Here is a 24481-nt window from a genome sequence, read left to right as displayed (position 1 = left end):
GTGTGCTCCGCGCCTTCCCAATTCCGGTAAGTGACTCTACACTGTACATACATTATTTCTACTTCATATCGGCTGTGTATTTTTATGTGTTATTTGGTATGATTTGGCAGCTTCATAGCTTAAAGGTTACTGGAGAGCACTTGCGCCGTGTTTTTGCCGACGGCACTTGCGTGAGATTTTCGCTACGGAGAACAGTTCAGGCAATGATTGTGGAAACGTATTTCTACTTTATATAAGCTGTGTATTTATAAGCTGTAATTACCCAATTTCCCCCGGGATCAATAAAGTATAACTATGATTTATCATATCATTCCTGCTTTTAATATATGTTACTGTTATTTTAGGCTTTATGTGTTATTTGGCATGATTTGGTAGGTTATTTTTGGGTCTGCGAATGCTCACAAAATTTTCCCAAATAAATAAATGGTAATTGCTTCTTCGCTTTACGACATTCCAGCTTACGAACCATTTCATAGGAACGCCCTACCTTCGGATGGCGGGGCAAACCTGTACAATCTGATCATAGGTAATAATCTTGGAGCAAAAATGTGTTTGGCAATGTTGAAAATAAATTTAGATGTTGTCATGGTTGTCTCCTAGAAACAAAGCTACATGTCACATTAATTCTCACAAAGCATTCACTGATAAATTTGTATTGTCTTAAGTATTTCCAGGGTGCCAAGGCGTGACTCGAGTAGCAGCAGTACTCTCAATGGATACGATTAAATATTCCCATTTCAGCTTGATACAGCTAAAAAGCAGAACTGCTTCCAAGGTCAGTCCAGTCATCAAAGATGTTTTAATGCGTTTAGATGAACTATTGCTGCTTAAAACCAACAGAAACAACACAGATTTTGGTCGGAAGTGCCCTCGGAGGACACCTCGGAGGAAGCGCGGGTGTAGATCAGGATTACAAGTGCACTTAAGGAAACAGGGTTTTAAACTCCCTATACCGACTATCTTGTTGGTGAACGTGCAGTTTCTGATAAATAAAATCGATGCTCTCAGAGCCATGGTGCTGAATCAGAGGGACATTAGGACTGCTTGTGTCCTTTGTTTCACGGAATCCTAGTTAACCCCTTCCATACCGGATGCAGCAATCCAGATCGATGGGCTTACTATGCACCATCAGGATAGATCTATAGATCCTCTCAAAAGCAGGGGTAGAAGAGTATGCCTCATGATCAACTCTTCTTGGTGCACAAATATATCAGTACTTTCCCAATTCTGCTCACCAGACCGGGAATATCTAGCAGTAAAGTGCCATCCTTTTTACCTACCATGGGAGTTCTCTCGGGTCATTTTAGTAGCAGTTTACATTCCACCTCAGGCCAATATCAAACAGGCTTTAGATGATCTGAGTAATAGGATCAACATGCACGAAACAGCATACCCTAACATCTTCACCATCGTTTTGGGAGATTTTAACCAAGCAAGTCTGAAAAAAAATCACTGAGCAACAACCATCAACAGATCACTTGCAATACCAGAGGAAACAACACACTGGACCATTGCTACACCACCATCAAGAATGCCTACTGTGCTATTCCACGCCCTCACTTCGGGAAGTCTGATCGCCTGGCTGTACTTCTACTCCCTGAGTACAGGCAGAGACTGAAGACTGCAGCGCCAGCAGTGAGGACCAAGAAGGTATGGACAAGGGAAGCGCTAGAGCGCCTACAGGACTGCTTTGAATTGGCGGACTGGTCTGTATTCAAGGTTTCATCTTCGAACCTGGATGAATATGCTGCAGTTGATACTGACTTCACTAAAACCTGTGTGGATGAGTGTGTGCCCACAAAGACTTACTGTACATTCCCAAACCAAAAGCCATGGATGAATTAGGAGGTACGTCATCTGCTGAAGGCATTCAAGTCTGGCGACCCAGGCCTGTACCAGAAAACCAGGTATGATTTGCAAAGGGCTATTTCAAGGGCGAAGAGACAATTTTGAACAAAGTTGGAGGCGACATCGGATCCACAGCAACTCTGGCAGAGTCTGCAAGACATTACTTCCTACAAAGCGAAACCCAATAGCATGAATGGCAGCGATGCTTCACTACCAGATAAACTGAATGCCTTCTATGCACGCTTTGAAAGGGAGAACACAAATACAGCTGTGAAGATCCCTGCTGCACCTGATGACTCTGTGATCTCCATCTCAGAGGCCAATGATAGGCTGTCTTCACAGAGAGTGAACCCTCGCAAGGAGGAAGGTCCTGATGGAGTACCTGGTAAGGCTCTGAAAACCTGTGCCAACCAACTGGTGGGAGTATTAAAGGACATTTTCAACCTCTTACTGCTACGCACAGAAATTCCCACTTGATTCAAAAAGGCAACAATTATACTAGTGCCTAAGAAGAATAATGTGAGCTGCCTTAATGACTATCACCCAGTAGCACTCACATCAACAGTGGTGAAATGCTTTGAAAGGTTGGTCATGACTAGACTGAACTCCTGCCTCAGCAAGGATTTGGCCCCATTGCAATTTGCCTATCGCCACAATAGGTCAATGCCAGACGAAATCTCAATGGCTCTCCACACAGCTTTAGACTACCTAGACAACATAAACACCTACGTCAGGATGCTGTTCATCAACTATAGCTCAGCATTTAATACCACCATTCCTACAATCCTGACTGAGAAAGTGCAGAACCTGGGCCTCCGTACCTCCCTCTGCAATTGGATCCTCGACTTCCTAACTGGAAGACCACATTCTGTTCCGATTGGTGATAACATATCCTCCGCGTTGACAAACAACACTGGCGCACCTTAGGGGTGTGTGCTTAGCCCACTGCTTTACCTTCTATATATACATTACTGTGTGGTTAGGCGTAGCTCAAATACCATCTATAAATTTGCTGACGATACAACCATTGCTGGTAGAATCTCAGGTGATGACGAGAGGGCGTACAGGAGTGAGATATGCCAACTAGTGGAATGGTGCCACAGCATCAGCCTGGCACTCAACAGCAGTAAGTCAAAAGAGCTGATTGTGGACTTCAGGAGGGTAAGACAAAAGAACATACACCAATCCTCATAGAGGGATCAGAACTGGAGGGAGTGAGCAGTTTCAAGTTCCTGGGTGTCAAGATCTCTGAGGATCTAACCTGGCCCCAACTTATTGATGTAGTTATAAAGAAGTCAAGGCAGCGGCTGTACTTTATTAGGAGTTTGAAGAGATTTGGCATGTCAACAAATACTCAAAAACTTCAATAGTTGTACCGTGGAGAGCATTCTGACAGGCTACATCACTGTCTGGTATGGAGGGGCTACTACACAGGACTGAAAGAAGCTGCAGAAGGTTGTAAATCCTAGTCAGCTCCATCTTGGGTACTGGCTTACAAAGTACCCAGGATATCTTCAAGGAGCAGTGTCTCAGAAAGGCAGCGTCCATTATCAAGGACCTCCAGCACCCTGGGCATGCCCTTTTCTCACTGTTACCATCAGGTAGGAGATATAGAAACTTGAAGGCACACACTCAGCGATTCAGGACAGCTTCTTCCCCTCTGCCATCCAATTCCTAAATGGACATTGAATCTTTGGACACCACCTCACTTTTTAAAAAATATACAGTATTTCTGTTTTTGCATGTTTTTCCCCCAATTTATTCAATATATGTAACTGTTTTACTTGTTTATTTATCATTATTATTATTTTTATTTTATTTTTCTCTGCTAGATTACGTATTGCATTGAATGGCTGCTGCTAAGGTAACAAATTTCATGTCACATGCCGGTGATAATAAACCTGATTCTGATTGATATTACTTTCATTATTAAAAAATCCTTTTAATTTGCAAAGTAGTGAATATTTTAAATGAAAATCAAAGTCAAACTAGTTGGAGGTTGCTAAGGGATGTAGAATTATTTCAAAAACATTATCATGCAAAAATAAAAATATCAGTTATAATTCAGAAAGAAAAAAACTAAATTTTGCATCTAAGCTTTAATCTCAGCATTGCTTTCTCGAAAAAAAATTATCGTGTAATTTCCTTGTAACAATATAAATAGAAACTGGAGTGTTATTTACTTCTTGTATTTATGCCTTCATCTATATAACTTCAAATAACTTTGGTTATGCTTTGTCAAAATTTGGGTTGTTGATCTGCACCTCTACTTCCCCAAAATAAATATTTAAAGAATATAATTCTGAAGGAGGTGTAGATCAAAGATATCTTTAACTCTGGCAGCTGTTTTTGTAAGTATTTGAATTTCCAACAGCAGGTGCAGAAATGATTTAGTAGAATGGTTCTAGGAAAGATGCATTTAATTTACAGTGGTAAAGAAGCTGTAGTTATTCTCTTTACAGGAACAGTGCACAACTTCATTCGAGGGAGAGCCAGATAGGCCACCTGAATCATTTTGGAGGACTAAGCATATGAAAAGCTACATTACTGTCTATTCAAGTACTGATATTTTTAGCTTCATACACAAAGACACATATTGTACAGCTTATTAATAGTGTTGTTTTGCTTCAGATTGCTAGTAAACAAAATGATACTAGTAATGATTTTGCTTTAATTGCAGAAAGCTGTGATTGGGACTTTTTTGTGTTTGACAGCATAATTTGCTTGAAAACATTTTTAATGCTTGTGACTGTCCTAGGCTTTCCTTAGCTATTTGGGATTTTGGTTCATTCAGCACTTAATTATTAATTTTAAAATATAAACCGCTTTATATACCAATCATTTTTAGGCAGCGTTTATTAAGTTAGTAATGCATATTTCTTTTATAAAAACTCCTTTCGCATTCTTCATCTTTAGTCTCTCTCTGAGTTATATTTAGCCCCTTGCATCTATTTTTTTTATTGAAAAATCATCCAAATCTTCATTTGAATTAGGATTAATTTTCTTTCATGGAAATCCATTTCACATATTTGGAACAAGGAGCTGGAAAAAGATACTGGTATTTTTAATTACGTGAATTTTTAAATTTTCTATAGAAGCACCTGCATTTTATTGCTTACGTTCAGATACCATGTACAAGCTGTATTTCAATGAATTCCAGTTAAATGTTTTATCTTAATATCCAACACAGTGAGTGTCATATTGTTGCATTCAAAATAATCCATTTCTACCTGCGTGTCTATATAGAGTGATGCAGTTTCTAACTGGACAAGTTTATTTACTCCTTCCACTCCCACCAGCTCCCACAACATCCATCATTCAAAATTGATTAGATTTTAGATAATCATACTTCTGGTTCGATAAGAAAAATTCAAACTGTTAATCATACATGGAGAAGTAATTTAGAACTGCGACAGGACCAGAAATTTCTTAATTTACAGCTTTCTATTACCCGTACTTCAGAGGCGACCAGTACTTTGAACTTTGTTGCATGCACAATATCTCAATTGAGAAACAACTTTTTCTTTGGGGAGAAGGGGGCACTGATAATGGAAAGGAGCTTTAAAATAAAACCTGCTCCTTCTTGCCATCAATTCCAATTGTCTTCCATTTCACACGTTCTGTGTGCTGGGTGTTACCATTATTACCGGTATGCAGGTATTGCCTTGTGGGACTCCACTTTAACAGAACTGAAGGAGTACAATGGAAAACTGTACTTGCAAACCTAGGTCTACACATGTTGAGAAGGTGATCCTAAATGGCCTCAAAATTACAGTTCATTGGGCCATCGGTTAACTTAGGCAGCTACTTATTTGGGACCAACTTTAAAGAACATAAAATAACTGGAAAAAAATAGCCAGGATTCCCTTTGTTTATTTGGGACACTATGCTGTTTAATTGTGACAGGAGACTGTTGCAAACAGTTTCTCACTAGCGTCAGACACTTTCACATGTGGCCATTAACCACTACACTGTGCTTAAAGCAAACTTCTGAAATAGTCTCAGTTGTGTGTGTTTGTGTTCAAAAAGCAGTGATTTTTGTCACTAATAGTTGGCGAGAAATAAGCAGTAAGATCATTCAGAACTGTTCTGCTCCCTGCAGTTTCATGCATTCAAGCTTGGAGATGCCAAAAGCAGTTGGGAGTACAAATGAAACTATTTTACTGCTTCGACAATTCAGGAATCATGGAGGTTTGAAGGTACTAGCAATCATCTTGAATGTTCCAATGAAAATGAAGATTGGAGAATGCAATTGTCAAAAGCATTGTATGAAGGAAGTCCATTATCTACACTAGGTATCTGTGTTGATTTTGTTCATTTACAGTCAATCCAAAGAATGTGCCAGTATACACTCGATAAATATCTCTGTCGATAACTATCAGGAACAAATACACAGTATTATAGTACTTGAGTAGTGTTGATAGTGTTCTAATGCGTTCTGTAATTCATTTAAATACATAATTTCTTACTCAGGTAAGCAGTAGTTTGCCTTTTTTATACCTTTTTGATTATTTCCATGAAACTTCAACTAACTGGGACAACTGCTTAATTGGACCAAAATAACCTGGTCCCCATGTGTCCCATGTAACCAGAATCTACTGTATTGTGTTTAGTATCAGCATTAAAATTGTTAAGATCCTAGTGTATATATTTTTTCATAAGTACCATATGCACCAAGCATATGAGCTTAAAAAGTGATCTTCCTTTTGCAAGCAGGTTGAGGAAATATTTTGGTTATGATTATATCTAAATAGTAAAGTCAGATGGAAAATTAGTGCTTTGCTTCTGTATTGGTAAACAACATCCAAACAAGTTATGTCAAAATGTGCTTCTGTAAATTATACCATTTTCAACAAGTTTTTTTGGGGGAAGGTGGAGACCAGGAAGTGAATGGTTCTTTAAAAGTTACGCCAGACATAATTTTAAGCCTCCTATTCTCTCATCATAGATTAGCCTTCAAGTTCACGTCAGAGACTGCAAAGCAGGCCAGAAAGATCTGTCTCACTCCTGAACACTGCCGTGTCACCATCTGAGATGCGGCTGAAAACAATTGTGTCATCAGCGAATTTAGAGATGTAGTTACATCTCCAGGATTCTGAGGTTGGATGCAACTGCACCTAGGCATGGTGCAAATGCCATCTATAAATTTGCTGATAACATACAAACGTTTGTAACTGTTGACAGCAGAATCTCAGGCGGTGACAGGGCAGCGTACAGGAGTGAGACAGAGCTGCTGGTTGAGTGGTGTCGCAAGGACAACCTTGTACTCAATGTCAGTAAGACAAAAGAATTGTTTGTGGACTTTAGGAAGGGGAAGTCAAGAAAACACACACCAGTCCTCACCGAGAGGTCAGCAGTTTCAATTTCCTGGGTCTTAATGTCTCCGAAGATCTCTTTTGGGCCCAACATATGGCAGAAGGAATTCAGTTAACCAGTAATGCAATACAAACAGGTTTTTCCTGAAGGGCTTATTTAAGCCAAAAGTCTGAAGATGGTGAGATAGAGATTGAATAACTAATCGTTTTAAACTAAAAAGTAAAAGAAAAGAATTAAAACAAAATCTAATTAGAGCCAGTGAGAAACAGTTAAAAATGACAAAAGGAATGAGATACATAGTACAGGATAAAATTCCTTCTCAATGAAATTACACTCCCTCCTGAAAAATGAGCACAGATGCAGTGAATTTTTAAAATTGTAAATATGACCCAACCGTGACAATACCAAACCAATTCTTATCTACACATGATAAACCACTGAACAGAATTATGGACTTCATATTGCCAGCCACAAGCCATGCTCATCACTGAAATAGCAAAGACCTGCAGAGTAGCAAGATCTTGCAGGTCAAGTGGTTAGAAAGAGCAATCCTTGCCCATGAAGTTGGCTGAGAATAAACTCATGAAAGCTAACAAAGCACGTGCCTTTCCATACAAACCAATAGTTCATCACTGCATTGCCAGATCGACTCTAGGATAAGCTTTGAGTATTTCCCCAGCAAATCTGTTGGGAATTACAGCTACTATACTGCATGTCATTTATGTCCAAGCACTAAAATTCCTGATACTTAAATAGTTTACACAGCTTAGCATGGATTACTGATACTTCCCAAAAAATTATGGCTCTGTGATTTAATTTCTATGCTACTGATTTAAAGCATTACATTTGAATTACATTCTTCTCTAGGGATTTTCAATCAACTTAATTAACTCGAAAGGAATATATTAAGAACCACACAGATTGTGTTACAGTCAAAAGACGAGGCAGTGAAACCTCTGCCACAAGAGACAGAATGCTCATTTTACCTCCATGATTCCTTCTTTAAAGCTTCAAATAGAATAGGTAACATTATAAACTATAGTTTGGTCTTTTCAGCAGAAGATATTCAATGGCACTATTTTAATTGTGCTGGGATTTCATAAAATGAGGAAAGACAAAGTTCGAGATGCCTATGACTTGAATCAATCACACTTACCAGAATGAAACCAAAAGCACACAATACTGGATAACTAGCTACTGAATAAAAATTTGATTTTGGTTATGCTTTCAATCTAGCAATTTAATTTTGTTAGATAAATCAGTAAGTGCAGTAAAGTAGATTCTAGATGTCCTGAGATGAAGTTATTGGGATTGTGATTAAAAACCTTGTAACATATACTACAGTAACTCGTATCAATACATCATTTGCTACAGAACATATGCTCTTTGTTTTCTGATCATTACTTTGGCAAACAGAACACATCTGTTTCCTTATCTGTGAAGATCATCTTTAAATTAAGACATTTATTTTTGGAATCATTTCATCACTAAGTGACACCAGTGAAACATCTTTGCTTGACTCTGTCGTAGTTAATAAAGTGGCCACAGGGACACGTTGTAATAGGTTCTAGCATCTGTTGCTGTATGAGCTAGCTTTAAACCATTGCAGCACTATTGATGAGGTTACCTCGAAACACGATTTGATCTGTAAAAATTCAGTAATATGTGTGAGTGGATTTTGTGAAAACAGCTGTTACTTCTTTTACATTCTGGTTTTATCCCTTATAATGAGAACAAGCCATTAAAGAGTTAATGTACGTTATGATATTAAAAGGAAAATATTGTGCTGGATGAACAGTTTGAGAATTCAGCAGAACCCAATATTTAATGGCCTTAAAACTCTCTTTGGGTTTAATGGGATGTACTTAAAGTTTAAGTGCACCGAACAGAATCAGACTTCGGAATGAGATATTCAACAAATCTGTTCATTTTGTTACATAAATTATAAGAAATGAGACACAAATGCCAGAGCTGTCTTTTTTTAGTTCAAATTTGATTGGGTGATTGTTGCTTCAGTAAAATTTAAGTATTACTAGTTTTCAATTTTAGGAAATTGTGGAGAAAGTTATAATATGTGGTAGCATGTTTCTACAAGGTAGATGGACACTAAATAAGAAATTGTGCTAAGCAGCCCACACCAAGTCACTACCGGATAACACACTCCAGGATTACCTTTTTATTTCTAAAATGCAAATTTGTGAGTAAAATGCCAGCAGTACTATTAAGTTGCAAAGGTACCAGAGACTTAAATCTTCGGTCAATTACAACCCAAAAAGACAACCATTGTGAGATAACCCAACTAGTTCATATAAGTGAATACAATAGTTTTGAATGTTAGAGTGTTATGGGATAAGCCATGTTGCACTGTATCTATTACTGTTATGGCAATGAATTTCTGTAAAAAGCATAAACCCACTGAGTAAACAATTGCTTACCCTTGATTTTTCTTCCAGTCTTGTCATCATTACTATTGTGACGGTTCTTTGCTCCCACACCATTCGCCAAAAGTCACTTAGTGTTTCTGGAAGTGGGCCCTGAGTGGCAATATATGCATTCTGTTTTCTGTATCCATCAATATAATTGGCATTGATATAATCACTTCCTGGCACACCTGTAAGCATAGACAAGGCTTACTAAAACAGTTTGAGGAGATGAAACAAAACCTTTTACTGCAGTGGAAACCAAATGGACACTTTCTTCATCAACAGCATAACTACTGTAATTCACAGCAACTGACACATTTCTGATGCAGTAGTGCATTTTGTTTGTTCCCATGTTTCTTCCCCCTACTTTGAAAACAGTGACAGTGGGATGCACACAAAATGCTAGAGGAACTCAGCAAGTCAGGCAGCATCTATGGAGGGGAATAAACAATTGACCATTTCAGGCCGAGACCCTTCATGAGGACTTTACCTGGTGCTGTTGGTGGGCTATTAAGCAACGGCATCATTAAATTCTGTCATCAACCCTGTCTAAAAAAAATCCTATATCTACAGGGTGGATATATCCACTCTTCAAAGCCTCTACACCTTTCCTGTGATGTGGTGACTAGAACTGCAGACAACACTCCAAATTTGACATAACTAAATATTTATGCAGCTGCAACATGACTTGCTGCCTTTTACACTCTGTACCCCATATGATGAAGGCAAGCATGCCATATGTTTCTTTACCACCATATTTATTGTGCTACTTTACAACATCTCTCACTTGACTGGCTTAGACTCCATCTGCCACTCCTCTGCTAACATTTCCAACTGGTCTATATCTTGCCGATTCCTTTTTTTTTTAAACAACCTTCTTCACTTTGTGTTGTCTGTTGACTTTCTAACCACCAAATTTGTTTGCTAGTTATCAGTATTAGGAGAAATCTTAAAAATTATTGGGCTGGAGCTTCTGATGATTGGCGAGTTGTCCAAATTTGCTCACCTGCAGTTAATTCTATTTCTTGCCATTATGATGAGAGTCTAATTTTAAAGTGATAGGCAATCACTTTTCTGTATGTGGGGCAGAATGTGTGTTTGGCAAGAACTGCAAAGAAATGAGTTTCATTCTAAGCAGCTGAGACAGTTAGCGCCTTTACCAAGGACTGGAGAGCGAGTGACATGTGCAGCGGTCCATGCTGAGGTTCGCTCTGTGCTCTTTGGGCTGTTCCCAGAGACATATGATGAGACAAACATTAGTACATGTTGGTGAAAGCTAGATGCTCATTGGTCACTTAGAACAAGGGGATATCTGCAAGAAAATGCTGCTGATGGGGACATTCCAAGGAGCAGCAATAAGGTGCACTGAAATTCAGTGCCGCTGCTTAGGTTCCCTGAGGAAGGACTACAGTGCTGGGTCCCCCTGCCAATTGACACTGAGGGGCTGAGCTCTGTATAACAGCATGTCAAATGAAGGAGCAGTCATGAGTGGTGCTGATGCATTGTAGGACAATGCATTACATTGATATGAGAATGAGAATTTTCTTGATTGAATATATGGCACAGTCCAGCCCCAAATGGCTTTGACAACTGATGACATCCTGCTCTGAGCTCACCAACAATTAAAACTGTTAATCAATATCATGAGACTAATCTGTGAGAGCTCCTACTCCTTTGACACAGTGCTTGAACTATTTTATAACTGGACATTTAAAGTAGATGAGTAGAAAAATGGCCAGGCAGCATCTCTAGGAAGAGGTACAGTCGACGTTTCAGGCCGAGACCCTTCGTCAGGACTAACTGAAGGAAGAGTTAGTAAGAGATTTGAAAGTGGGAGGGGGAGGGGGAGATCCAAAATGATAGGAGAAGACAGGAGGGGGAGGGATGGAGCCAAGAGCTGGACAGGTGATTGGCAAAGGGGATATGAGAGGATCATGGGACAGGAGGCCCGGGGAGAAAGACAAGGAGGGGGGAACCCAGAGGATGGGCAAGGGGTATAGTCAGAGGGACAGAGGGAGAAAAAGGAGAGTGAGAGAAAGAATGTGTGTATAAAAATAAATAATGGATAGGGTACGAGGGGGAGGTGGGGCATTAGCGGAAGTTAGAGAAGTCAATGTTCATGCCATCAGGTTGGAGGCTACCCAGATGGAATATAAGGTGTTGTTCCTCCAACCTGAGTGTGGCTTCATCTTTACAGTAGAGGAGGCCGTGGATAGACATGTCAGAATGGGAATCGGATGTGGAATTAAAATGTGTGGCCACTGGCAGATCCTGCTTTCTCTGGCGGACAGAGTGTAGGTGTTCAGCAAAACGATCTCCCAGTATGTGTTGGGTCTCGCCAATATATAGAAGGCCACATCGGGAGCACCAGACGCAGTATATCACCCCAGCTGACTCACAGGTGAAGTGTCGCCTCACCTGGAAGGACTGTCTGGGGCCCTGAATGGTGGTAAGGGAGGAAGTGTAAGGGCATGTGTAGCACTTGTTCCACTTAGAAGGATAAGTGCCAGGAGGGAGATCAGTGGGGAGGGATGGGGGGGATGAATGGACAAGAGAGTCGCCTAGGGAGCAAATCCTGCGGAAAGCAGAGAATGGGGGTAGGGAAAGATGTGCTTAGTGGTGGGATCCCGTTGGAGTTGGCGGAAGTTACGGAGAATAATATGTTGGACCCGGAGGCTGGTGGGGTGGTAGGTGAACCCCATTCCTAGTGGGGTGGCGGGAGGATGGAGTGAGAGCAGATGTGCATGAAAGTCCTTCCAGGTGAGGCGACACTTCACCTGTGAGTCAGCTGGGGTGATATACTGCGTCTGGTGCTCCTGATGTGGCCTTCTATATATTGGCGAGACCCAACGCAGACTGAGAGATCACTTTGCTGAACACCTACGCTCTGTCCACCAAAGGAAGCAGGATTTCCCAGTGGCCACACATTTTAATTCCACATCCCATTCCCATTCTGACATGTCTGTCCACGGCCTCCTCTACTGTCAAGATGAAGCCACACTCAGGTTGGAGGAACAACACCTTATATTCCATCTGGGTAGCCTCCAACCTGATGGCATGAACATCGAATTCTCTAACTTCCGCTAATGCCCCACCTCCCCCTCGTACCCCATCTGTTATTTATTTTTATACACACATTCTTTCTCTCACTCTCCTTTTTCTCCCTCTGTCCCTCTGACTATACCCCTTGCCCATCCTCTGGTTCCCCCCCCCCCCGTTTTCCTTCTCCCTGGGCCTCCTGTCCCATGATCCTCTCGTATCCCTTTTGCCTATCACCTGTCCAGCTCTTGGCTCCATCCCTCCCCCTCCTGTCTTCTCCTATCATTTTGGATCTCCCCCTCCCCCTCCCACTTTCAAATCTCTTACTAACTCTTCCTTCAGTTAGTCCTGACGAAGGGTCTCGGCCTGAAACGTCGACTGTACCTCTTCCTAGAGATGCTGCCTGGCCTGCTGCGTTCACCAGCAACCTTGATGTGTGTTGCTTGAATTTCCAGCATCTGCAGAATTCCTTGTGTTTGGGTGGAAAAATGTTAGCTGTGACAATGCCACTGGCCAGGACATCAGCATTGCAGCATCAGCTACCAATTCGTGGATTTGAACTCTCCCAGAAACCCCATGGACAAGGATGCAGTTGAACAAAGAAACTAGTATCCCCAGTTGTGCATATAGCTATAAATTCAAATATGGAATCAGACATCAGAGTAATTTAAAACAGAAGTGCAGGAAATATTCAGCAGGTCAGACAGCATCAATGGGAAAAACAAAAATTTTAAGTTTAGAGACTACATCCAAGTTTGGAAAGAGAACTGTTTTATCCCAATATGACAGGGACAGGTGGAGCAATTATGGCTATTGCATGGGAAACAGTAAAGCTAAAGCTGTGAAAATAATAAACCAAAATCAACAACAGGCATATGCAACAGATCACTTTGCCAATTCTGACATTTCAGTTTGCTTTTTGAAGAACTGAATGTATCTTGTGAGCGGGAAAAATGGAAAAAGCAAAGTTTTAGAGTCAGTGTTGCTAAACTGATATATGAATGCCTCATGAATACACAAAAGAATTCTTGAGCGACATCACATCATAATATTGTCTGTTTGATGGTCTTTGTGTGTAGCTTTTCATTGATTCCATTGTATTTCTTTGTTTTATTGTGCATTCCAGTAAGAAACTGAATGTCAAACTATATGGTGAAATATACAGTATATACATTGATAATAAATTTACTATGAATTTTTACATAGTTTTATCAACTTTCTAAATGAAATGTCGGAAATAGAAGCTCGATGACTCTGATCACAGAACGATCAATTTTAACATGATCTACATCCCAGACCTGTACCATATATAAATATAAATGAGCTTATCAGCAAAGAATGGATGCAAACACTATAAAAGAATAAATGCAGGCTTGCAAATCAAAAGCATACTTTAGCAAATTCAGACTACAGAGAATGATCTGTTCTAAATAGGTTAATAAATTATAAACTAAAATACAATTATGAAGTGAGCTCTACAAAAGCTTTCTCTCATAGTAGGCTGAAAAAATGGAAGCACAATTTTGTAGAACCCAACTCTTTCATAATACAAAGCAGTGGACATCAATCTGAATGGATGCAGTTCACCCTCAGCAGCCCAAGTTTACTAAATGGTATTGCGGGTCATAGTAAACCTGCAAGCATCAAGCACATCTTATTAGTGAGTTATGCAGATAGTAACTAAAATAATGAAGCTAACCTACTGTTGAGATTAAAAAAGTGAGGCTAGAAATGATGACTTTCCGTTTAACATATCCATCAACAGTTACACAGGGTGTGGTTTCAGACAGAACAATAAATGAAATAATAATTCCTTTGTTGGTTATATTGTATATCAGTTTTTAACTGTGCTAATATGACTGAATGGATACTGTATTTAATTGAGCTTGACTTTATTGCAGATTTGTTCATGTACAATTATCTTAAGAAAATCTGTGTGTGTCTGTCCATAAGAGGTTTAGGTCTTAATCTAAAATCAATCACTCTGCTTTAATGTTGTCTGTTGTGTACATTGTTAAAGATTCTGAAACGATATTGATGCTTTTACTTTGATCAGTGATATTTTCATTTACTGGTGATTTACTTCTGGAGGTACCCAGAATGAGTAAAATTGTACATGATTGAATCAGAATCAAGCTGTAATGCTATACCAAAGGAAGGACTGGGGATTCAGACCTCTGAGTGCAGACCTACTCAGCCTACCCATTCAAATAAGGATACAGTAAAATATGATTTCCTGTCATAGCCAATCCTAATCAATATTGCAATCAAATTCAAATGAATAGTTACAATGATTTAATGATCTGCAGATATACTTGCCGTCAACAGAGGTGAGAATAACTCTTGAATGATCATAGGCAATAACGTTGGCATAGCGATTTTTTGGTTTATTTACTTCCATGTTGGAATTCTCCCATGTGAACTGCTGGCCAGGATCTATTGACTAAAACAGAATAGAGGAGAGGATGACCATTTAAGAAAAGTTTACAATGGAATAACTGAATACGAGACAATATTTCTAAAGAATTTAGATGGCAGAAAACATACGACTGAATCAAAATAGTGGAGCCTCAAGCCACATTACCCATGAATCTTTGCTTCTCTGTACTTCCAACACAATTAAAATTATGCATCAATTAAAGTGGACTTTTCAAATGTGAATGCTGCAATAGATAACAAATGCACAACTGCTAACTTGTGTTTCCAATATCCTTCAAATAAATTCGATAGGATATAAGTCATTTTAGCCATGAAGTTGCGCATTGAGGTGTTATTCTGCAAAGGATTTGTGCCAAATTCAAATTAGGTCATAACAAGCAGCATTTTAATGTACATCACAGTAATACTGAAGCCCTGTGCCTGCAGTCAAGATTTGCACCATTTACACACTCTACAATTTTGCTTCAACGATATTGACTGTGCATTGTACATTGATTGACGTCAATCAACTATGCTCAGAGGCCTCCATTTGCAAATGCTTCACGTGATGCATTTTCTCTAAGGTGATCTGCAGCAAATGGTTTTCAGATGAAATTCTATCACAAAGCAGGAAAAAATATTGCACTGAACAATAGAATTTCTGTTAGTTACTTAATTGACAGTATGAAAACCAGGTAAGATTAACTACATTGTTTCCATTCCATTGTTTAAAAAGGGTTCTAAGAGTAAACTGAGCAATTATCGGCCTGTGAGTTTGACGTCAGTGGTGGGTAAATTGATGGAAAGCATTCTTAGAGATGGTATATATAATTATCTGGATAGACAGGGTCTGATTAGGAACAGTCAACATGGATTTGTGCATGGAAGGTCACGTTTGATAAATCATATTGAATTTTTTGATGAGGTTACTAGCAAAGTTGATGAGGGTAAAGTGGTGGATTATGTCTATGTGGACTTCAGTAAGGCCTTTGACAAGGTTCCACACGGAAGGTTAGTTAGGAAGGTTCAATTGTTAGGTATTAATAGTGAAGTAGTAAAATGGATTCAGCAGTGGCTGGATGGGAGATGCTAGAGAGTAGTGGTGGATAATTGTGTGTCAGATTGGAGGACGGTGTGTAGTGGTGTGCCTCAGGGATCTGTACTGGGTCCAATGTTGTTTGTCGTATATATTAATGATCTGGATGATGGGGTAGTAAATTGGATTAGTAAGTATGCAGATGATACTGAGATAGGTGGTATTGTGGATAATGAAGTAGGTTTTCAAAGCTTGCAGAGAGATTTAGGCCAGTTAGCAGAGTGGCCTGAGAGATGGCAAATGGCTGATAAATGTGAGGTCCTACATTTTGGTAGGACTAATTAAAATAGGACATACATGGTAGGGCATTGAAGAATGCTGTAGAACAGAGGGATCTAGGAATAATGGTGCATAGTTCCCTGAAGGTGGAATCTCATGTGTATAGTGTGGTGAAGAAAGCTTCTGGTATGCTGGCCTTTATAAATCAGAGCATTGAGTATAGGAGTTGGGATGTAATGTTGAAATTGTATAAGGCATTGGTGAGGCCAAATTTGGAGTACTGTGTACATTTCTGGTCACCGAATTATAGGAAAGATGTCAATAAAATTGAGAGAGTACAGAGGAGATTTACTAAAATGTTGCCTGTGTTTCATCTCCTAAGTTACAGAGAAAGGTTGAACAAGTTAGGTCTTTATTCTTTGGAGCGTAGAAGGATCAGGGGGGACTGGATAGAGGTGTTTAAAGTTATGAGGGGGATAGATAGAGTTGACGTGGATAGGCTTTTTCCATTAAGAGTGGGGGAGATTCAAACAAGAGGACATGAGTTCAGAGTTAAAGGGCAGAAGTTTAGGGGTAACATGATGGGGAACTTCTTTACTCAGACAGCGGTAGCTGTGTGGAACGAGCTTCCAGCAGAAGTGGTTGAGGCAGATTCGATGTTGTCGTTTAAAGTTAAATCGGATAGATATATGGACAGGAAAGGAATGGAGGGTTATGGGCTGAGTGCAGGTCGGTGGGACTAGGTGAGAGTAAGAGTTCGGCACGGACTAGAAGGGCCGAGATGGCCTGTTTCCGTGCTGTAATTGTTATATGGTTATATGTAACTACAGAATCACTTTGTCCTAGAAGAAATACTGGTTTATTTTTTGTGCATGAAAAGTTAAAGCAGTTTTAAGTTTAAATTCCCATGTCACAAAAGAAACAGCAATAGCTATAATTTATTTTGCTATGAAATTCATTTCCAGGTTCTGGGATAGATTGATTCTGCTCTAATAGGAATATTTGGTTAAAGCTGCTTCTACTACTTTATTTTTTAAGCATGAAGAATTCTCTAAAGAGACTTGGGCTTCTCAAAAATTCTGACCCTTGACCTGTGAAGAAGAAAGCTTTTCAAATCAGCAGTTAACTCACTTACTCAGTTCTCTGTGTGATATGAATGGTCAACATTATTTAGTAAATGTCTGAGATTGCAGAACAGCATGGAAACTGGATTTGACAGAGCACTTCTTGCCTTTCTAATTATATGGCAGCTATGAGAAAGCTTTGATGAAAGAATACATAATGCAAAAAAATAATGTTGTTGTGAAGCATGTGATGAGTTATTCATTAGCACAATAGTGCTTGAAAATGGTAATAGGCATTCAGTGGGCAGCTGTGTGGATAGGCTGCAACTATTCATCATCAAACACCTAAGTGCAATAGAGAAGAAACAATGATTGGATTCATTACAAGATATCAATATATTTTATCTACTTGCAATACAAGTTTGATTTGTGGATATATTGAAGGCGTAACCTATTATGCTCCACTAGTTTTGTACCTTTGAAGTTTCCTTAGAATTTAGTAAGATTTACTTTTATGAATGATATTGATGCTAGATCAACAGCATGCCAAACTGATGAGTAGAAGCAGCTTCAAAAAAAAAACCTGGCAAGCCCCAGAAAAACATTTACCAGCCAGAAAAAAAGAGGCTTCATAATAAAGAAAGATAGACAAGTGCTTATGCCAAAACCTATTGTAGGACACATGCAGACCTTAATTTAAATGGCTTCAGATAATGGTTATTTCATGAGAAATAGAACTAAAACCTAGCCCAGTATAATTTATTTTCCAACAGCATAAAACCAAAAAGTTACTGAAGACTGGCCAAGCAGTTGTACAAGTAATTATTTATAAATGGGATACATATCAAGGCAGCATAAACAGAACCAAGTTTTTTAAATAAAGCTGACTGACATATACTTCCAGCATTTCAAACTTTTAGTTTAGATCAACACTCATAAAATGCTGGAAGAACTCACATCAGGAGGCATATATTGAGGAAAATGACCGGTCAATATTTGCGATGAGACCTTTTATCAGGACTAGAAAGGAAGGGAGCAGAAGCCAAAATTTAAAAAAAGTAGGTGAGGAGGGGGGGGGAGTTGGAGTAGCATTTGTGCATAGATCCTGATTTCCAGCATCTGCAGTCTCCTGTGTTATAGTTGAGACTTTCTGCATTTGTAAGTTTCCTTCTATTTCATTTGACCACTCCTATGAAAACAGTAGGGCTTTTTTTATATATAATTTCAGACACAAATAAACCTTAACCACAAGTAAACTGAACACTGTTGGTCATTATTCATGAGGGATGGGGCACTGACTTCCAACTGATAATAAAATTACAGAAGCACAAAGACCACTGATAATAGCAATTATGCTGCAATGCCACTAACAATCATTACATGGATGCAATTTCCATGTAACTTCATCTTAAAAGCTTCAGATGGATCAAACAAGCTAAAGCATGTAAATTACCCAAACCTTGGCAATGGAACTCAACGTGACTGACATTTTTGTATCCTTGCGTTCCTGTGCAGGCTCTGGCCACCCATTGATTATTTCACCACTTCCTACCAATAGGATGTGAAACGAAATTCATCTCATGGCAAATAGCATCACTGGACACAATGAGGGGGGACACTGGAGGAGCATAATTTATTTACCAATACTTCCAGTAAAATATTGCTGACTCTAGACCATGCAGGTCTGTAAGAAGTATAATGAAAGTTATCTATTGATATTTATTTGCTCATCCCCATTTGTGAACCTTCTCAGCCTGTAACACTGACTGTTTATTCCCCTCTATTGATGCTGCCTGACTTGTGTATCTCGCTTGAGATTTCAAGCATCTGGAGGATCTCTTGTGCTTAGAAGAAAACTTATTTTTTAAAAAATAATCTGAACTTGTGCTTCCAACAAGAACAGCAAAAAAAGTGAATTTGCTTCATAGCTCAGGGTTCATTACACGGTAGGAAAAGGAAAGGTACGTTGCACCTGGAGTTTCTCTAGTTAGCGGATGGTTTCCCTCCACGCCTCTCTGACGTAGTGGGGAACTGCGTATGAGGCAAGTTACAGAAGTGGTTTGCCATTGCCTTCTGCCAGGTGAGTTTCCAAAGAGATCACCAGCTCGTAGCCCAGCACAGATGGGAAGCGTGCAGGGGAGCTGGCTGGATTCGAACTCCAGACCTTTCGTCTCGAAGTCTGGCACTGATGCCACTACACCACCAGCTGGGTTATTACATGGTAACAGGTCATACTCAAGCACTGGTAGAAACCAGGGACCTTTCTCTAGCCTATTATTGTTTAATGTACAAAAGGGGCAATTCAAAAGGAGAATACCAAAATAACGAGATGGGAAAAATATTCTATCCAGCTCTATTAATTTTGAGTCTTTCATCTTCTCATTTCTGAAGGCATACACCTTTTTCTCTTGAAATGTCAAGCTACCTTCAAAACACTGGAGAAGAGTTTTCACTCAAAAGATTACCAACCAGCCAGATTCAAGTTCAAGATAAAGTTAAAGATAAAGTTCAGACCTGAACAAAAAAAATCCTGATTAACAGGCAAACTATAAACCACTTCCATTTGAATTAAAACTGCTTCTTCAGAAAGCATATAAAAAATCTCATTTTAATGTTATCCCAGAAATACTGATTTAAAAAACCTGATATTGAACATAACAGAGGAATATATTCCTTAATACAAATACAACACACAGCAGATAATGGGAAATTTGAACAAAAAAAGGGAAAATATTGAAAGCAGGCAGGTGAGGCAACATGTTAAAATAACTTAATGTCTGAATCACTCATAATAAACAAATTTAGATTTACATCTTGCAAATGCTTGTGACTAAAATAATGCTCTTGTAAATTACAATATAAATTCATAAATTCTGTGAGAGCCAATTGTATTCCACATCTTAATTCTTTGGGTAGAGATTTCTGGATTCTGCAAGGGGGAATCTCCATAAAACCTGAATGACCTTTAATTATATTTCTGTTGTGTAATAATAATGTGTCAATACTCACATTGCCTTATCCACCCAATAACATTGCCATGCCCACTGCCAAATGAAACAATTTCCATGCAGCTCAGAACATTTGGTGAGTTTAATTTAATGGCAACACAACATATGAATAAATACATTGAAATACATTGTGCTGTTATAAAACACTTAGCTGATATTATGTTATGATCACAGTCCAGACATACAGGAGCATAATTATTAAATAACTGAAATGTTAGTCAGTTATCACATTTCTGATTTAGAGATTCCCATGTGAAAACAGCTGTTGGATGAAAACAATGTTTGTTTCAAAGCAAAAACCATTGAACGATTATATAACTTCTGTTTTACATCTCTTGAAATGATCTTTCCCTTATGTTAGCTTTGGTTCATTGCCAGTCACTTTTATTCCATGTTCCCTAGTTCTTGCCCTTCATAGTTTTAAATCAGTGTTGGATCCCTTTGCAACTTCCTTTTCCCCCCAAAGAGAACAATTTCAGTTTCTCCTGCCTATCCATGTAACAGTACAAAATCCCTAGATTGACTTTTTAAAATCCTTTCTGCAGTCTCCCAAAAATCTTCAAATCGTTTATAAGTTATGCTGCCAAGAATTAGACACAATAAATTCTCCAGTAGTACCTGAACCAGTTTATTAGTTTGTCATGACTTCATTTTTCTTGTACTCTTTGTTTCCTGTTTTTTTTAACCACGGTCTCAAACTAACCTGAAAATTTCATGGAACTACATATATATGACACCACCTTTTCCAGTTCTTAAACCCCTTTTAAAATTGGGCACTCTGGTTTACTTTGGCACTACCCACTAATTGTAATACTTATCAGCTCTCAATCCCCTGCAGCCAACCAACAGCACATCGGAGTTCACAACGCTGTCATCTACCTGCTGAATGGAGCCTAATCCCAATTGGATAAGCAAGGCAGCACTGTGAGGATCATGTTTTTTGATTTCTCTAGTGCCTTCAATACCATACAGCCCTTATTGCTGGGGTGAGAGCTCCGTTCAATGCAGATTGGCACTTCCACTGTATTTTGGATAATGGATCACCCGACTGGCAGACCACAGTTTGTGTGGCTTCACAGCTGTGTGTCAGACATGGCTGCAAGCAGCACTGGGGCCCCACAGGAGACTGTATTGGCTTCCTTCCTGTTTACCTTGTAAACTTCTAATAGATGCTTGGAGTGGTATTTTGATTTGGCCACATGCTTGAAAATCTAGGGTAGATACTGTATATCTGATTTAGAAATTCTTGAGTTGGAAGATGGATGCAAAGAAAAGCACTTATTGATAAACGATAGTTTTCAGTACTTCTAGGAACAGAAACTTGTTCATTTTGCAGAAACAAAATATTGCCTGGATAATTCTATGTTTCATCATAGGTTCAACCTACCTCATACTCCTGTGAGAACTTCAAATTATCATTGGCCTTTAATCTTTCAATGTTGTCGGCAAGATCAGTGATAGGAATTGGTGGATGATCTCTCATGCCTAACCAAATGAAAACCAAAAAGTTAGTAAGATGACATGACATTTTCAAACAAATAAAATGGAGTGGTTATTAAAAACACGTATGTATTATGCATGTAAAAAGGTTATGTGTGATTTTACCAAAACTTTACAATATCACATGCGTCAGAATCTGTGGATTTTTTTTATATAAGTAAAATTGCATGGTTGAAACTGTTCTCTAGCGAACATGCTCAGATGCAACAGTCACTGATCACATGGCACATAGTTTCTAAGCAGCCCATATGTGGTTACATACAGAAAGTGATGACAAAGGCAGATTTGAATGAGAAAGACAGCAAAGGCTGTTAAAATGCAGCAACCCCTTTTTCTCACCTACACAGGATGAGCTCGTAACCAAATCCATAATGCATGTTTCTGTTTCAAGAGTGAGAGAGAATAATCAATCTTGCAGGAGTACTCAGACAAAAATTTTACTCCTGACTTTCTCATGTTTCAAAGGAATTACTCAATGAAAAGCGGGGGGGGGGGGGGGGGGTGAATGGAGAAAGAGGCTTTCGTGTTCTCACGTTTTTCAGTTATTATAGTAAATATTAGACAATGGAATTCACAATCCTCTGCAAAACCCACATTCTGATTAGTAACTTTCTCCTACATGTTGTCACTTATGATGAAGGTCATTTGTTTTAAAGTGGGAATGCATTCAATGGTACCTGTTTGATTTTCATCAGCTTTTAAGGTAAAAAAGGTAAAATAAGACAACTCAAAACAATTTTCAAATTCACAGTAATGACTGCAACTTAATAGTGTTTAAAGAATCAGAAGCAACTTACTTTATTGTGTTTATTATAACTCTTGAAATCACAAACTTAACTATTGTTAGTAATGCTATCTACGTTTAAATATAAAATTTGGAAAATATCCTTGAGGAGGCTCATCACCTTTCACATACCAATACGAATGAGGAAGGTTTTAACATATATACCATTTTCTATGAGGAAAAATTTTATTCTTTACTCAGTACTACATTTTCAGATATAAGTTCAGAGTTCTGGGGAGACTCATTATTACTGATGCTAATATGCAAGTAACTACTTTATAATAAAATATTACAAAGAGTAAAAAGAATGCTTCAAACATAATGTTTCCATTGTACTCATTATTAGCTCATAAAACACTTCTCTCAGGTATGTCTTTTATAGCATCCCTTTAAGTCTTTTTCAGAAATAAAACAAAGGCTGCTTTAAAGGAAACATGGTACTTAAATTGGTGTTAAGAACTAATCCCCAGAAATTAGTTCCTATTCTGATTCCTGCATTTACTTTACAGAACATCACAAAAATGTGGAAGATAAAATTTGTACACTGATCTCTCAAAGTACCAGTCCACAGCCAGTTAAGTTTTTTTTATATAAACACGTTAAACTTCACCATAACTACATATTAAGATTATGATTTTATATTCTGGCTTCCTGTCATATATGAGCAGTTTATGCAATTAAATTCCTGAAAAATATAGTAGATGCTAGCTTGAAATAAGATAATTTGTGCTTGAGGAGGAGAAGCTAGAAGACTATCTAGCTCAAGTTATTTGAACCTTGAATAGTGTGAGGATTCAATGCCTTTGAAATAAATAAAAAAGCTACAAAAGAATCTTTAAAATTAGAGCTAAATTACAACTTTAATCATATGTGTGACGTTGTGGCAGAAAATTAACACTACACTAATATATTAGCAAAGAATTATTTTGAAAGAATTTAGTAACAGTATCAGCTTTTCCAGACCATTAGCTATAACTATTTTAGCAGCCATTTGTGGGTCAGCAAATTGATGGACAGAAGTTATTTAAATTGAGATTTAATTTTCTTAATTAACAAAAGCTAAAATGTTCAATTTGTCAGATTGGAACTGAAGTTAGCTTTGCTTGTGCAACAATGAAAAGATGCAGCTCTTCAATGGATGCTTCAATAAAATGTATTTTTAATATGCCTTACACTTGAAATTATTTTAAAACACATCCACTCAGCACGGATTTTTAAATTTTTAGTCAATGTGCCACAATCATTCTAACATGCTCTGTGTTAATTTAACAAGTGGGTTGTTGCAGTTTCTTAAACATGTAAAGAATATCATTAAGAATAGTACTAACACTGACAGAGAGCTATTGCGTTCCTTATATAAAAGTAAATTTATGTATTCCCAATGAAAATGTTTTTGCAGCACAGTTGCCTCTCACTCCCAATTTCACTGCAACCACATCTGTGTGTAATTCCTTTGTCTCCAAAATTGTATTATTAACTGTATTCTAGTTTAAATAACTTTAAGAATTATATAAAACTATCAGTTGAACTTTTACATTCCCTAGCACATTAGATAAAGAATAACGGTTTTAAATATCACAATTCAAAAACTGAATTGCTTTGCGCTGCAAAAACATTTTCATTGGGAATACATAAATTTACTTTTATATGAGGAATGCAATAGCTCTCTGTCAGCGTTAGTACTATTCTTAATGATATTCTTTACATGTTTAAGAAACTACAATAACCCACTTGTTAACAGTAGGACTTTTACATACTTAGGAGAA

General features: G+C 38.3%; 1 protein-coding gene across 4 annotated transcripts in view; it reads right to left on the bottom strand.

Annotated features, from left to right (window-relative positions):
- Nucleotides 1-24481, bottom strand: part of ptprfa (protein tyrosine phosphatase receptor type Fa) — a 358686-nt gene that overhangs the window by 53898 nt on the left and 280307 nt on the right. For all 4 annotated transcript variants that reach the window (XM_072273546.1, XM_072273548.1, XM_072273547.1 and 1 more), the window contains 3 exons: nt 21819-21916; nt 14946-15069; nt 9600-9775 (listed from right to left, as the gene is read on the bottom strand). In XM_072273546.1, coding sequence (XP_072129647.1) covers nt 9600-9775; nt 14946-15069; nt 21819-21916 — 398 coding nt within the window. The remainder of the gene's footprint in view (nt 1-9599; nt 9776-14945; nt 15070-21818; nt 21917-24481) is intronic.

The sequence above is a fragment of the Mobula birostris genome, chromosome 12, assembly GCF_030028105.1.
Source record: "Mobula birostris isolate sMobBir1 chromosome 12, sMobBir1.hap1, whole genome shotgun sequence".
Taxonomy (NCBI): Eukaryota; Metazoa; Chordata; class Chondrichthyes; order Myliobatiformes; family Myliobatidae; genus Mobula; species Mobula birostris.
Note: the sequence above shows the minus strand (reverse complement) of the source record. Positions and strands in the feature narration are given on the sequence as shown.